This window comes from Rhinatrema bivittatum, chromosome 2 (genome assembly GCF_901001135.1).
Source record: "Rhinatrema bivittatum chromosome 2, aRhiBiv1.1, whole genome shotgun sequence".
Taxonomy (NCBI): domain Eukaryota; kingdom Metazoa; phylum Chordata; class Amphibia; order Gymnophiona; family Rhinatrematidae; genus Rhinatrema; species Rhinatrema bivittatum.
In genome coordinates, this window is record NC_042616.1 from 582,465,599 (window position 1) to 582,480,504 (window position 14,906).

The 14,906-nt window shown below is 44.7% G+C and overlaps 1 protein-coding gene across 1 annotated transcript in view; it reads left to right on the forward strand.

The window, feature by feature from the left end:
* The window catches only part of LAMA1 (laminin subunit alpha 1), a 395,343-nt gene that overhangs the window by 289,354 nt on the left and 91,083 nt on the right, over nt 1-14,906 (forward strand). The window contains exon 44 of the mRNA XM_029591028.1: nt 11,562-11,716. Within this exon, the coding sequence (XP_029446888.1) occupies nt 11,562-11,716 (155 nt within the window). The remainder of the gene's footprint in view (nt 1-11,561; nt 11,717-14,906) is intronic.

Below are 14,906 nucleotides of genomic sequence, written 5' to 3' on the forward strand. Positions count from 1 at the left end.
TATCACTTCATGGTGAGACTGCACCTTTTGAATATTTATTTATTTATTTAAATAATTTATATACCGGAGGTTCCTGTATAGTATACATATCACCCCGGTTTACAAAGAACAGTAACTATCGCTAAAATATAGCGGTTTACATAGAACATAGAACATAAAAAAAGAAGTTTACTGTGTGCAATTCTAGTTACCGTATTTCAAAAAGGATATAGCTACACTGGAGAAAGTGCAGAGAAGGGCAACCAAAATAAAGGGCATGGAATGGCTGCCCTGTGAGGAAAGGCTAAAGAGGATAGGGCTGTTCAGTTTGGAGAAGAGTCGACTGAAGGGCAATATGATAGAAGTCTACAAAATCATGAAAGGACTTGAACAAGTTAATGTAAATCGGTTATTTACTCTCTCAGATAATAGAAGGACCTGGGGGCATTGCATGAAGTTAGCAAGTAGTTCAGTTAAACAAATTGAAGATCATTCTTTTTCACTCAGCTCATAGTTCAGCTCTAGAATTCATTGCAAAGCTAAAAGGAGATGATATAAGGGCAACTAACCTTTTTGCTAGGAATGTAAATAAAGGAAAGAGGAAAATGAGGCTGCTATGGCTTTCTAAAGGAGTAGCTGAAAAAGGGAAAAAATGTAGGCATTCATAAACTACAAAAGATTGTTTAAAGAGGAGGCAACAATATCTACAAAGGCTGGGAGTAGTTAGGAATGTAAGACACAAATGGAATAACAAATTGCAAATATGGAAAAATAGGGGGACAAGACTTTTCTCAGCTATATTAGTGATAGGAGGAAATGTAAAAGTGGCATTGTGAGACTCAAAGACGAAGGAGAGTAATATGTATAGGCTGAAAACTTGAAATTGCTTAAGAAATTAACAGAAATATTTATTGACTGTGGAAGGGCCAGGAGCAGGAACAAATAAAACAAACAAACAAAAAAGATTGGCAGTGAGGTAAAATTGATTTTCAGAAAAGTGTGTTTGTGAATAAGCGAACTAAATTTAGTCGATAAAGCAATGGGGCCAGCTGGGATACAGCCAGGGGTATTAAGGGATCTTAAAGAAACTCTGGCAGCTGTGCTGGCTGTTTTGAATGCATCCTTAGAGTCGTGAATAGTTCTGAGGACTGGAGATGGGCGGATGTGGATCCTATTCACAAAAGTGGAAGGAGGAGGCTGGGAACTACACGCTGGTTAGTCTGACCTCTGTGGTGAGCAAATGGAATTGCTGATAACACAGAGGATAGTTCAGTTTCTGGAATGCAATGGATTGCAAGATCCGAGGCAGCATGGTTTTTACCAGAGGTAAATCTTGTCAGACAAATCTGATCAATTTCTTTGGATCAGGGGAGAGTGCTAGATTTGGATTTCATTAAGGCCTTTGACACGGTTCTACATAGGAGACTTTCAAATAAATTGTGCGCCCTTGGTATGGATCCTAGAGTGACTGAGTGGGTTAGAAACTGGTTGAGTGGGAGGTGATAAAGGGTAGTGGTAAATGGAGGTCACTGTGAGGAAGGAGTGTTACTAGAGGTTTGCTGCAGAGATTGGTTCTTGGACTGATTTTTTTTTTTTTTAACATTTGCATACATTTTTGTGAGTGGCATTGCTTAAGGATTATTTGGAAAGGTTTGGTTTTTTTGCTAATATCAAAATCTGCAACAGGGTAGATAGCCAGGATAGTGTGGAAAACATAAGGCGGTGTGTAGCAAAGTTTGAGGAATGGTCTAGATCTGGCAGCTAAGATGTAATTAAAAAAAAATGCAGTTAGGATGCAAAAACCCAAGGGAGAGGTACAGTATTGAAGGTGTGAATTATTCTAAGCACAAAAGAAGAGCGGGATCTGGGGATGATCAAGTCTGATGATCTTAAGATGGCCAAACTGGTGGATAATGTGAAAGCAAAAGGCAGAAAAATGCTTGGCTGCATAAGGAGAGGAATGTCAGTAAAAAAAAAGAGAGGTGATATTGCCCTTGTATAGTTTCCTGGTGAGACCTCACTTGGAATGCTATGTACAATTCTGGAGACTGCACCTTCAAAAAGATATAAACAGGATAGAGTCAGGCCAGAGGAAGGCTACTAAAATGGTCAGTGATCTTCATTCTAAAACAAGGATGGGCAATTTTTGTCCTCTAGGGCGACATACCAGTTGGGTTTTGAGGTTATCCCTAATGAATTGTGCGCCCTTGGTATGGATCCTAGAGTGACTGAGTGGGTTAGAAACTGGTTGAGTGGGAGGTCACTGTGAGGAAGGAGTGTTACTAGAGGTTTGCTGCAGAGATTGGTTCTTGGACTGATTTTTTTTTTTTAACATTTGCATACAAGGAGTTGTATTTTTAACATTTGCATACAAGGAGTTGTATACAAATCTAGAGTGTGTGCAAATCTGTCCCATACATATTCATTAGGGATATCCTGAAAACCCAACTGGTTTGCGGCCCTCGACTACCAAAATTGCCCGCCCCTATTCTAAAGCATTTGAGGACAGACTTTAAGATCTAAGCACGTACACCCGGGAGGAAAGGCGAGATAGGAGAGATATAATAGAGCCGTTTAAATACCTCCAAGGTTTTCATGCACAGGATGTGGGCTTCTTTCTATGGAAAGGAGGCTTTAGAATTGAGGGGTCATGAGATGAGGGTAAAAGTGGGTAGACTCAGGAGTAATCTAAGGAAATATTTCTTTACAGAGAGGGTAGTGGGTGCTTGGTGGAGACAAAAACAGTATCTGATTTCAAGAAAGCAGGGAGTAAACAAAGGAATATGTAAGGCGTGTTAGGGGTTATAAAGCTGAATTAATTGGTGTGGCTAGGCAGACTAAATAGGCCATATTGTCTTTTTTTTTTTTACTGTACTTTTCTGTTTCTATCTCTAAAAGATGACTATCCCCCATGTCTCTTTCTTATTTGTGATTGCTATGTCTTCTCCTCCAAAATTCCATTTAACACTTGAATTTCTGCATTCTAGTTGAATATTTTTGCATTCTAATTTTGATTAAACCTAGTTACCCTACATCTGACAGTTTTTCTAAGTTTTTAAAATCATCTTTCATCTTATTTTTCCCTTCTGGCATGTCTGCTTTGTTGCAAAATTCCTTATCTTCAAGCAGGCACATTTTCTCTTCTAATCCTTCCCCAATATCTCTTACAAACATTGAAGATTACTGGACTTAACACTGATCCTTGTGGCACACTCAGTAGTGATTTTCTGCCAGGTCATGTCCGGCCTGCAATCTTTTGTTTTCCTGTCTGGACCCTTTTTGAAATTGCTTCCTATTCCCCATTGGGAAACAGTGGAAGGTGGAGGCTTTTGTTGGCCCCAGTGTGGTACTATAGATAGATAGATAGATAGATATATATATATATATATATATATATATTTTTTTTTTTTTTTTTTTTAAAGAAAATTACCAGTGGGCACACTGTTAGCCTCTTCCTATTTGCCAGATTGAAGTCCATTGACTGCCATTCTGAGTCCTGTTCCTGTACCAATTTCTCACCCAGTTCATAATTTTTAATCCAACTTTCAGACTAGCTTGCTCACTCACCAGTCTTCTATATGAAACAGTGTCAAAAGCTTTACTGAAATCTCGATTAACTTTCCACAGATAAATTTGCTGCTTGCCATATCATTATATTGACCTAAGATTAGCTGAGCTCACTCACTCCCTAGGCCGATCGCCGGCACACTCTGCTCCATTACTCTGTTCCAGATATTTGCCATGCCCCACCCTAGCCCAAATCCAGTACTCTCATCCCATTGCCTTCCTCCTCCCACCCAACCTGATCCAAACAATCTTGCTGATTTTCCCCTCTCTGCGGTCTTTTTGCTTCCCTCTGGTTTCAGGTCCCTGTTTTCCAGGCCGCCTATCACTCTTGTCCCCTCCAGATCTGCAGTTCTGTGTTTCCCTCCGGCCATACCAACAGCGCCCCAGTCCATTGGAATCATGCAGCGGAGCGCACACTCTGAGCTTCCCATGTGGTTTGGCGCATATGCACATAAGAAGTTCCAAACCATGCCTGTACTTCAGTGTGTACACGCATAGGTTCTGAGCTACATGTGTATGTTCCTCATTGGCTGGCAAGTGCGCATGTTCTGCACACCCTTTGCCAGTAGACACTATTTTGGAGGCTAAGGAGGTCATTTTGAAGAGGATTTATGCACATAAAAGGGCTTTTGAAAATTGCTACTTTTAGTGCACAACTCCTTTGAAAATTCACTCCATAGGGCTCAAAAGGTATTAGACCCGAAGATCACGTGATGTGGTGGGCTCGGTAGGACGTTTTCCTCCGAGCTCTGGGTACCCCCCCGCCCCATCCTGTACCATCTTGGTCTCTTTATCTAATTGCGGAGCATTTTACCACCCTATACTCTTTGGAACAGCGAGCACTCCTTTCCAGCCGGTTTGGGACATCATATGGTGACCCGTTCAGTGAGAAAGGAGAAGGAGAAACAAAAGGCCCCTGACGCCAAAATGGCGGCCGCAGCTGAGCCTGAGCTACCAGAGGCAGGTGAATCGCTGGAAGACAAGATTTCCCAGGCGGTGGTGCAGGCGCTGGATGTCCGTTTACACCAGCTGTCTGAACAGATAGCTGATGTTCGTGCAACCTTAACTGAATATGATGCGAGAACGGAACGCCTCGAAGGCCGGGTGGGTCTGGTGGAGGACGACGTGGGCGCTCTTGAGAAACGTGTCGAGGAAATAATTAAAAAATCGCAGGCCAACGAAGACAAAATAGATGATCTCGAGAACAGATCAAGGAGGAACAACCTCCGTTTTGTTGGTGATCCGGAGACCCTACCCGATAATGAACTGCCGCGGGTGCTTGAGGCGTGGTTGCTCAGCGTGGTGCCTTCCCTTGCTTCTCCTTCGGGGGGACTGTTCGAGCGTGCACACCGCCTGGGTCGGAGGAACGAGGAAGATATGGCGAGACGTCCTCGGGTAATAATTGCTCGTTTTTTGCATTTTGCACACCGTACCCTGGTCCTGCAACATTACCGGAAGACCCGCAAATTTTTCTATGAATCGACCCGTATCCTTCTCTTTCAAGATTTCTCGCCGCGAGTGACTCTGCTCCGGAAAGCCTTCCACGAAGTTTGCTCAGAGCTGGTAAACAAACGGATTCGCTTTGCCTTAACCTTTCCAGCGAGGCTGCGGATCACATATCAGGGTCAAACAAAATCTTTTGATTCAGCAGCGGAGGCTCGGGCGTATGTACGGGATCTACCGGCATCTGAGTTTCCTCAGCCACCGTGATATTTCGGGGAGCTGGCAGCTGGAAGCCTGAAGTTCATTTTTTTTATTATGTGCTGTGCAGAGACTTCTATTGACTTTTGTAATTTTTGTTTTGCGCCAAAGTCTGCATCCGAAGTTTGATCCGTGTCTGCTGCCTTTGTTTGTTTGCTTCCTGCAACATATATGCGCTGTTCTCTGTTTGTTTCTTGCCCTACTGTTATATGTGGTATAATGGGGAAAGTATGGTACAAGTTTAACGTTGGCAATTGTTTTGTGTGGTGTGGGGGGTCCCCAAGCACATCTGCTCCACCTACGTGCTCCCGACCTCACAGGAGAGGTCTCAGAAACAACATATGGGGGGTAGGGGACTTCACGGGGTCACACACGACCTGTGGTGGTTTTGTGTGATAGTTCTATATGGGGCTGTTGGGGAATCAGAGGGGGGGGGGTGGTGGGAAAAATGTCCTTTGAGAATCTCTGGTGCTTTGGGGTGATTGGTTTTGTTCTCTGTGGGGGGCTCTGGGAGGGGCTGCCTGGGCATTCCAGGAGCCTACTGGGGGTGGGCTTTGGGCTTGCTCATTGGGTGTTCCACCATGGGCAGCAGGCTGTCGAAGTTATAGTAAACTGTGTGGGCTTTACTAACCTGGGAGTAGTCCGATGGCTCTGAATATGGTGACATGGAATGTGGCGGGCATGGGCACTCCGGTGAAGAGGGAAAAAATCTTTACTCGGTTAACAAAACTTCAGGCTAAACTTGTCTTCCTACAGGAGACACATATGCTCCCTAAGGAAATTTTAAAACTAAAAAAAAAATGGGTTTCCTAGGTATATTTTGCTAGTGGAACCTCTAAGAGTAGGGGGGTTGCCATACTGGTTCATCAAGCCACTCCTTTTCAATTGCTGGAGACTGTGGTGGATCCTCAAGGACGTTATGTGATTGTAAAGGGTTATCTCATGGGTTCTAAAATACTGTTGGCATCTATATATGCCCCAAACGCCTATGACCATGCTTTTTACACCACGTTGCTTGGACACCTAAGTAGAATGGGGGATTGCCCTATGGTCTTGGGAGGGGATTTCAACTATGTGATGGATCCTGCCATGGATAGGTTCCCGACCAGGGGAGGTCAGCAGGCGAGTGAGCGGAAAGGACCCAGATTTCTATGCAAGCATCTATCGCTTATAGATTTGTGGCGAGTGCTTCATCCCGGGGAGAGCGATTTCACGCATATTGCTAAAGCTCACCCAGTGAAATCTCGGATTGATTATCTGCTTGTCTCTGAATCCCTTTTTTCAAAATTCATAAAATCCACGATTGAAACACTGGTAATTTCAGATCACTGCCCGGTCTCTGGGGTTTTTTCTTTGGGGGATCCTATCGCTAAGTCTCAGTGGCGCTTACCGGCATCGCTAGCGACTGATCCAGGTTTTCCTACTTTCTTAAAGAGTAAATGGAAAACTTTTATGGAATTTAACTCACAACACCTGGATCAGCCGATTCTTCTGTGGGAAACGGCAAAATCGGTTTTACGTGGAGACATCATTAGCTATGTCAGTTTTAAGAAAAAACAATTGGATAGGGACATCCTTTCACTGGAAAAACGCTTACGTGAATTACAAAGAAAAGTCCATTCTACTCCCGATACTACCTTGTCCTCCCAATTTCGGGAGACGCAGGTTGCCCTCAATGACTTGCTTCATATGAGAGCGGCGCATGCGTTGCGACACAGGCAATTTAATTTTTACCGCTATGGGAACAAGGCGGGTAAGTTACTTGCGAGGTTGCTGAAAGCGCAGGAATCCTCTAAATATATATCTAACCTACGTACCCCCCAGGGAGAGATCAAAACTAATTCCAGGGATATAGCGGATATCTTCTCTGAGTATTACCGGAAACTATATTCTGCGGATCCGGTCCAGGAAGGTGATATCGCCAATTTCCTAGGGGGCTTAAATATGCCACATATATCTGACGCACAACTCCAACGCTTACAGCGTGCGATTGAAGTGGACGAGGTTCAGGAGGCGATTCAATTGCTCCCTGGACAGAAAGCACCTGGTCCAGATGGGTTGAACTCCACATTCTACAAGGGGTTGAAGGAGGAGGTTGCTCCAATTTTACAATTAGTGTATGAGAAAATGGTGGATCAGCAGGAAATGCCTCCCACCATGAGGGCTGCCACCATTGTGGTTCTCCCGAAGGCTGGGAGGGATCCCTTGCTACCTTCATCATATCGGCCGATTTCCTTACTTAATTTAGATATTAAAATTTATGCGAAAATTTTAGCTAACCGCTTAAAAGCTTTAATGCCACTTCTTATTTCCCCGGACCAGGTGGGGTTTGTGATGGGGCGGCGCTCCACAGTAAATCTACATAAAGTCTTGGTTGCTCTGGAGCTTTGCGCTAAAGGGCGGGTGGAAGATCCCCTCCTGGTTACATGTGACGCAGAGAAGGCGTTTGATAGGGTGGCGTGGCCTTTTCTGCGTCAAGTGCTGCTTAAAGTAGGCTTGGGGGGCAGGATATATGATTATATCACGTTACTATACTCTAATCCTACAGCTCGAATTCTAGTGAATGGGGAGCTATCGGGGGAATTTGGCCTACAGAGGGGGACTCGACAGGGGTGCCCTCTCTCCCCTCTTCTCTTTATCTTAACAGTGGAGCCCCTCATTTGTAAGCTCAAGGCGACTCCCGCGGTCACTGGCGTGAGGGTAGGGCAGCGTTCTTACCTCACGCTACTATTTGCGGATGACATTTTGCTTTTGTTGTCCAAGGCGAGAGTTGCCCTTCCAGCTGCACTGGATATTTTCCACCTTTACCAAGGGTTGTCCGGCTTTAAATTGAACTTGGATAAAACCGAAGCGCTGGACTTGTTGGGCACTTTGCAGGCTACCTGGGAAAATTTTCCGGTTAAATGGGCTTCCTCCACGATTAAATATTTGGGTATAAATATCCATCCAGACCCCCAACGGTGGTATAGTTTAAATATCCCTCCTACGATACAAAAAATGATCGCCAAATTACGGAGCTGGAATTCTCTCCCTTTATCATTACAGGGTCGTATAGCTGTCCTTAAAATGGTGATTGCACCCCAGTTATTATATAAATTACTGATGTTGCCCTTTTTAATACTTCTTAAAGATAGGCGGAGTCTATATAAGGAAATAGGTAAATTTTTATGGAAGGCTAAGCGGGCACGTATCTCGATGGCTACTTTGATGGGGCCGAAAGCTGAAGGAGGGTATGGTCTTCCTAATTTTTATTTTTACTCCTTGGCTGCCAATTGGCGTTATCTGGGGGATTGGCTTTTCGGAACCGCCGAGTACTCTGACCCGGAGCTGATAGGGGCGATTTGCGCTCCAATGGACCCCAGCCATATCCTGCATGTCCCGGCGGAGGCCTATTTACAACTGCCGATGCGCTTTACTTTGGTTACAACTGTGCGGAAAGTTTGGCGCACCCTACGACAAATGTTGGGGATATCTCCACTTTTATCCCCCCAATATCCGTTGAGGGAGCATTCTCCAGTGGCTAGGTCTCTCTTTCCCGTGACACATACCTTTAGGTTGGGTTCTGATTGGCGATTGGGGGATCTGTTAGACCCCGTAATGGGGAAATGCTTCTCCTTTGATAAGTGTCAAACCTTATTTGATTTCCAACCAAGGCATTTTCTTTTATATGGGTTAATGTGTGCACTGGTGTCTGACCTGATCTGGGGGAAGGAGGGGAAAATATCAAATGTACATTATGCTGCCTTAATTACTTGTTTGAAATCCCGTAAAGGCTCGCTATCCTGCCTGTATTCATATGCGCATACGATTCAGACCTATGGTATATATCAAAAGTTGCGACCTTTGTGGACGAGGGACTGCCAAGAAGAGATAGAGGAGCGCATGCTTAAAAGCTCTTATACATCCATAAATCTTATCACCCAAAATGTGGGATTGCGGGAAATGCAGCAGCGGATCTTTCACCGGATTGTCTACTCTCCAGCTAGGGCGTTCCGCGTGGGCATTGTAGCCTCTGTGGCATGTCTTAAATGCTCCAGCTCTTTTGCTTCGCTGATTCACTGTTTTTGGGATTGTCCCTCTATTCAGGCCTTTTGGTCCTCCATTCGGCAATTTCTGTCCACACTCTTGGCTATCGACGTACAATGGACAAGCTCCTTTTGCATCCTGAATAATGATGTGGGGGATGCGAGCATTAATGTGGATAACGTGGGACTGTTAGCCAAGGCTTGCCTCATGGCCAAAAAGTGCATTCTGACCAAATGGCTGGAGGCTGACTCTCCGACGCTCGCAATGTGGAACACTTTGATGACGGACATGTTTCAACTGGAATATGGCTCTATGTACAAAAGATTTTCTCCACGGAAAAGACGGATATTTGAGGACATCTGGGGTTGTTACTACAGATCTTTATCCCCTACTGTTCGGACCTTGGCGCCTTTAGGGAACGCATAGGGGATTGTTCAGCTGTTTATGTTTTGTGCCCTGCCTTGGATGTGGTACTGTGTACTGTAGGATTATAGGTGGTCGCCGAGGGGCCTCTACAGTAGAGCAAGTGCAGATGAACTGATCAGAGATTCTCGGGGAAGGGGTGGGTGGGGGGTGGGAAGGGGGGATGGGCTTGTCATTTACTTATTTACATACAGGAGTTGCATTTTCATTTCTTAGTATGAAAAAATTGTGCTGAGCTTGTATGGTATTTCCTGTTTGGTTGAATTTTTTCTATGTGCATGCTCACTCAATAAAATATTTTGAAAAAAAAAAAAAGGTATTAGACCCATTCGGACTATCCTCCGAGGAACGTTACACCTACCCTCCTTGAAATTCACCAAACTTACATCGACCACTAAAAGAGCTTTAACTCTGGCCGGCCCTACCCTCTGGAACTTCATGCCACACGAACTCCGCACTGAATCCTTTACACCCAAGTTTAAAAAAAAATTAAAAACATGGCTTTTCCAACAGGCCTTCACCTAAATGCCATAACACCTCAGCTATTGGCAATAGTCTTTATGTTGCTCTCCCCTTCTTCCCAATCGCCTGCCCTACCGGCTTAAGTTGGTCACCGATTAGTTTTTCTTCCCTTCTCCTCTCCTCATTTCCTTCTCTTTAACCTCTTGTTTAAATAATTCTTTCCCCCCCTTGAACCCCCAGCTAATTAATTCAATGTAAATATACTACTCTTACTTATATAAGCTGTATATATATATATACTTTACCTTACTGGTTTAATTGCTGTATTTATTTAGCATTTGATGGTTTTTTTTTAGTATTTTATTTTTTCTTAATATGTTTGTCTGCTTGTTTCTATTTACTTTGTCTTTATTCGCTGTTATTTGTTCCATGTAAAGGATATGCCCTTTTGTGGCTTTCCATTTTGTTCCATGTAAACTGGTACAATGTGGAAACGGCTATCGGTATATAAAAATGCTAAAATAAATAAATAAATGGGCTTTTGAAAATTGCCATGATATATACCACTTTTACGCATATAGGGCCGGATTATAAAAGCCCTACACGCACCGGGCCTATTTTAAAAAGGCCCGGCGACGCGCGTAAAAGCCCCGGGACCGCGTATAAGTCCGGGGCTTGCAAAAAGGGGAGGTCCGGGGGCAGGGCATGGGTGGGGCAGTCTGGGTGGGGGTGGGGCCAGAGGCCTCCGACATAGTGGCCATTTGCTGCTGTGTCGGAGGATCGCGTGCCAACAGGCTGCCGGCGCACGCAAAAGGTAAGACAAAGGTAAGGGGAGGTTACAGTAGAGCTAGGGGAAGAAAGGTTAGGGGAAGGGGTGGGAAGGTCAGGCTAGTGTGGAAAGGGAACGGGGAAGGCAACATGGCTCCACACGTGCAAGGTGCACAATTGTGCACCCCTTCTTGCGTGCCGACCCCCGATTTTATAACATGTGTGTACCTGTGCATGGGCATCTTCGTTTTCAGTTTTATTTTATTTTACCTGGGAATTTCAATAATATAACAAAAGAAAAATAAGTGGAAAATGTCTTTTAAAACACAAAAGAGAAAAATCAGTGGAAAAGTCATTTTTTTCATAGAATGTTTTTTTTTCTTATAATATTGAAATTCCCAGGAAAAAAAATGAAAATGAAGGTCCCTATACATATATATTGGTGATAGATGCACAATACTTCCTTGTAAGAGTTGTATAATAGGTTCTTAAAAATGCTTAAAAGAGAGAAAATAGATCAATATATTTAATTAGAATAGTCAATCTTGGCTGATTTCACTCTTTTTAACTATTGATACAGTTCTATCTTGATTAACATGATAGGGTTTTTTTTTTTTTTGCTTTGTTTTTTAAAGCAATCTCAGCTGAAAGGAAAGTAAAAGAAGTAGAGACACACGCTAATATGTTACTGAATAGGCTGAAACCACTGAAAATGCTGGAGGAAAACCTGAGCAGAAACCTTTCTGAGATTAAAGAGCTGATCAGCCAGGCTCGCAAACAGGCAGCGTCTGTAAGTACTGTATTGCATTCTTTCATAATGGCTTGTGGTTTGACATAGAAATGTCAATGCCGGTAAGAATTCAGATATCTGTTTGGTACACTCGGGCACTGAAACAACAGTTTGACTTACTCTTAAGCCAGTTTTGTGAAATTTTGCTTTACACCTGTTTCTCATTTCTCCTTCCTGCTTTGCATTTCATACATGTATAGCTTTTTTTTTTTTTTTTGCATGGTGGACAATCATCCACATACCGGTGGGAGCGACCTCTGAGGATACTATAAGATAGAAAAAAAAATGTCTCAAAGGTCAGAAAGACTGCTGTCACGCAGGTTTCCTCAGTCTTATTGCTTTTGCTCAGGAAAAGGGTGCAATTTTTGCTCTCTTTAGCAGCTCGTCATTTTTTTTGGCATACAGTGTCGATTATTTTGTCCTAGTTTCCTGTTTTTGTTTTCAGTTTGTTTTATGAGTCTCCAAAAAAAAACAAAACATTAAACTGCAAATTTTTCTTTACTATCTAAAAATTAAGTTCAGTTTAGTTATGGCACTTTTCCCTGTAGTGGAAAATGGTAACACATGGTAGAGGCAAAGGCCGGCCGGTGCCGTTTTGGAAAATGGTGCTGAATGGAACCAGGGCTAGGGGGTGCTCTGGTCCCTCCACCAACTGCACTTTTCAAGGTGGCGGGGAGTTAGGAGGAGATCCAGGGTGGAAGCACTAGGCCACCAGATGATATTTTGGGGGTTTGGGAGGAGAGGGGACCCTTACCAGCCTTTCATAGATGTTGAAAGGGAAGATGAGGAGGTGGGGCAGCTCTTGGGAGTGGGGGGGAAGGGTTCAAGAAAAGAAAGAAGATGTAAAATGAATGGGGATGGGTTTGGGCAGAGGGGTAGTGGGTCGACATATGGCAGATTCTTTATTTTTTTAATCTTTTTTTGTGGCTCTACCTCAAATGGCGGCCCTGGGGTGAATGGAGGGGTTGAATAAGACGCCCAGTGATTTTTGCTAAACTGTTTTTGGGGGTTGGATTGAGTTGGATCGCATGGGACTTTTAAAATGATGGCGGCTTCATGCGTTGGGGCCCTCCATCATGCGTTTTCTAGGCCTCAGCTGCTTACTTTTTCTTATAGACTTTTTCTGTGAGACAAAAGAACACAGTGATACTGCTGTGATATTTTGTACGGAAGGGGCAAAATATCACAGGATCACCCCCTGCGACATTGGGCCACTCCCGTGATTTAAAAAAAACAAACAAACAAACCATGTCTTAGTGAATCTAGGCCTAAGCCGGATAAGTAGCACTTATAAGATTTATATGACTACCTTACTGAGGGCTGGATTCATCATTCTTTGCAGAATGATGAATCCCACGAAAAAGGGGGCGGAGGGGCAAAGGGTGCGGCCGGCTGCAGACTTGCGCACAAATAGCGCCACCATAAAAGGTGGTGGTATTCGCCGCGCTATGCTGGCGATAATGTCCCTCACATACTCCTCCCCCTCCTCTCCCCACCCCAATTCCTCCACTCCAGCTTATTTGCATCCTAAGGCCCTAACGCACGCGATAAACGTTTAGAAAATAACCCCCTTAGCTGGATAAGTTCTGCTTTTGAGATTCATTTGGCTAAGTAGTGTTAAATTGGGATGTGAATCGTTTTTTGACGATTTAAAATATCGTCCGATATATTTTAAATCGTCAAAAATCGTTAGGGCCACGATACAATACCAATTCCCCCGATTTATCGTCAAAAAATCGTAAATCGGGGGAAGGGGGAGGGCAGGAAAACCGGCACACTAAAACACCCTAAAACCCACCCCCGACCCTTTAAATTAAATCCCCCACCCTCCCGAACCCCCCCCAAATGCCTTAAATTACCTGGGGGTCCAGCGGCACACTAAAACACGGCACACTAAAACCCACCCCGACCCTTTAAATTAAATCCCCCACCCTCCCGAACCCCCCCCCCAAATGCCTTAAATTACCTGGGGGTCCGTAGCGGCGGTCCGTAGCTTAAATTACCTCCGTAGCCTTAAATTACCTCCGTAGCGGCGGTCCGTAGCTTAATCGGGGGAAGGGGGAGAGCAGGAAATCCGGCACACTAAATCGTGTAGTCTTCAGCCGGCACCATTTTGCAAAATGGCCGCCGCAAAATGGCGGCGGCCATAGACCAAAACGATTCGACGTAGGAGGTCGTTCCGGACCCCCGCTGGACTTTCGGCAAGTCTTGTGGGGGTCAGGAGGGTCCGGAACCCTCGCGTATGGCCGGCACCACGCTTATGGCCGGCACCATTTTCCGTACGGAAAACGATTCGCGGCAGGAGATCGCTCCCGGACCCCCGCTGGACCCCCAGGAACTTTTGGCCAGCTTGGGGGGGCCTCCTGACCCCCACAAGACTTGCCAAAAGTCCAGCGGGGGTCCGGAACGACTTCCTGCGTCGAATCGTTTTGGTCTATGGCCGCCGCCATTTTGCGGCGGCCATTTTGCAAAATGGCACCGGCTGAAGACTACACGATTTAGTGTGCCGGATTTCCTGCTCTCCCCCTTCCCCCGATTTAGCTACGGACCGCCGCTACGGAGGTAATTTAAGCTACGGACTGCCGCTACAGACCCCCAGGTAATTTAAGGCATTTGGGGGGGGGGTTCGGGAGGGTGGGGGATTTAATTTAAAGGGTCGGGGTGGGTTTTAGGGGGTTTTAGTGTGCTGTGTTTTAGTGTGCCGCTGGACCCCCAGGTAATTTAAGGCATTTGGGGGGGGTTCGGGAGGGTGGGGGATTTAATTTAAAGGGTCGGGGGTGGGTTTTAGGGGGTTTTAGTGTACCGGCTCACGATTTTAACGATTTTCACGATACTTTACACACCCAAACGGCAACAATACGATTCCCTCCCCCTCCCAGCCAAAATCGATCGTTAAGACGATCGAGGACACGATTCACATCTCTAGTGTTAAAGCTGCCACTTAGCTGGATAAGACAGAACTTATCCAGCTAAGTGTTGCCAAGCTGCTGTACAATCATTTTTACTTTCAATTTAAAAAAATATACTCATGGAGATTATACATGCATATTTTAAATAGCAATTAACTCCCCGCCCCTTGTAAGTATGTAGATTTTGTAACATGTGTGTGAAAGAAATATTAGTCCACCAGTTTGCCCAGTCCATGTGCAGGTCATCTATACCAGTGGTTCTCAACCTTTTTCCCATCGTG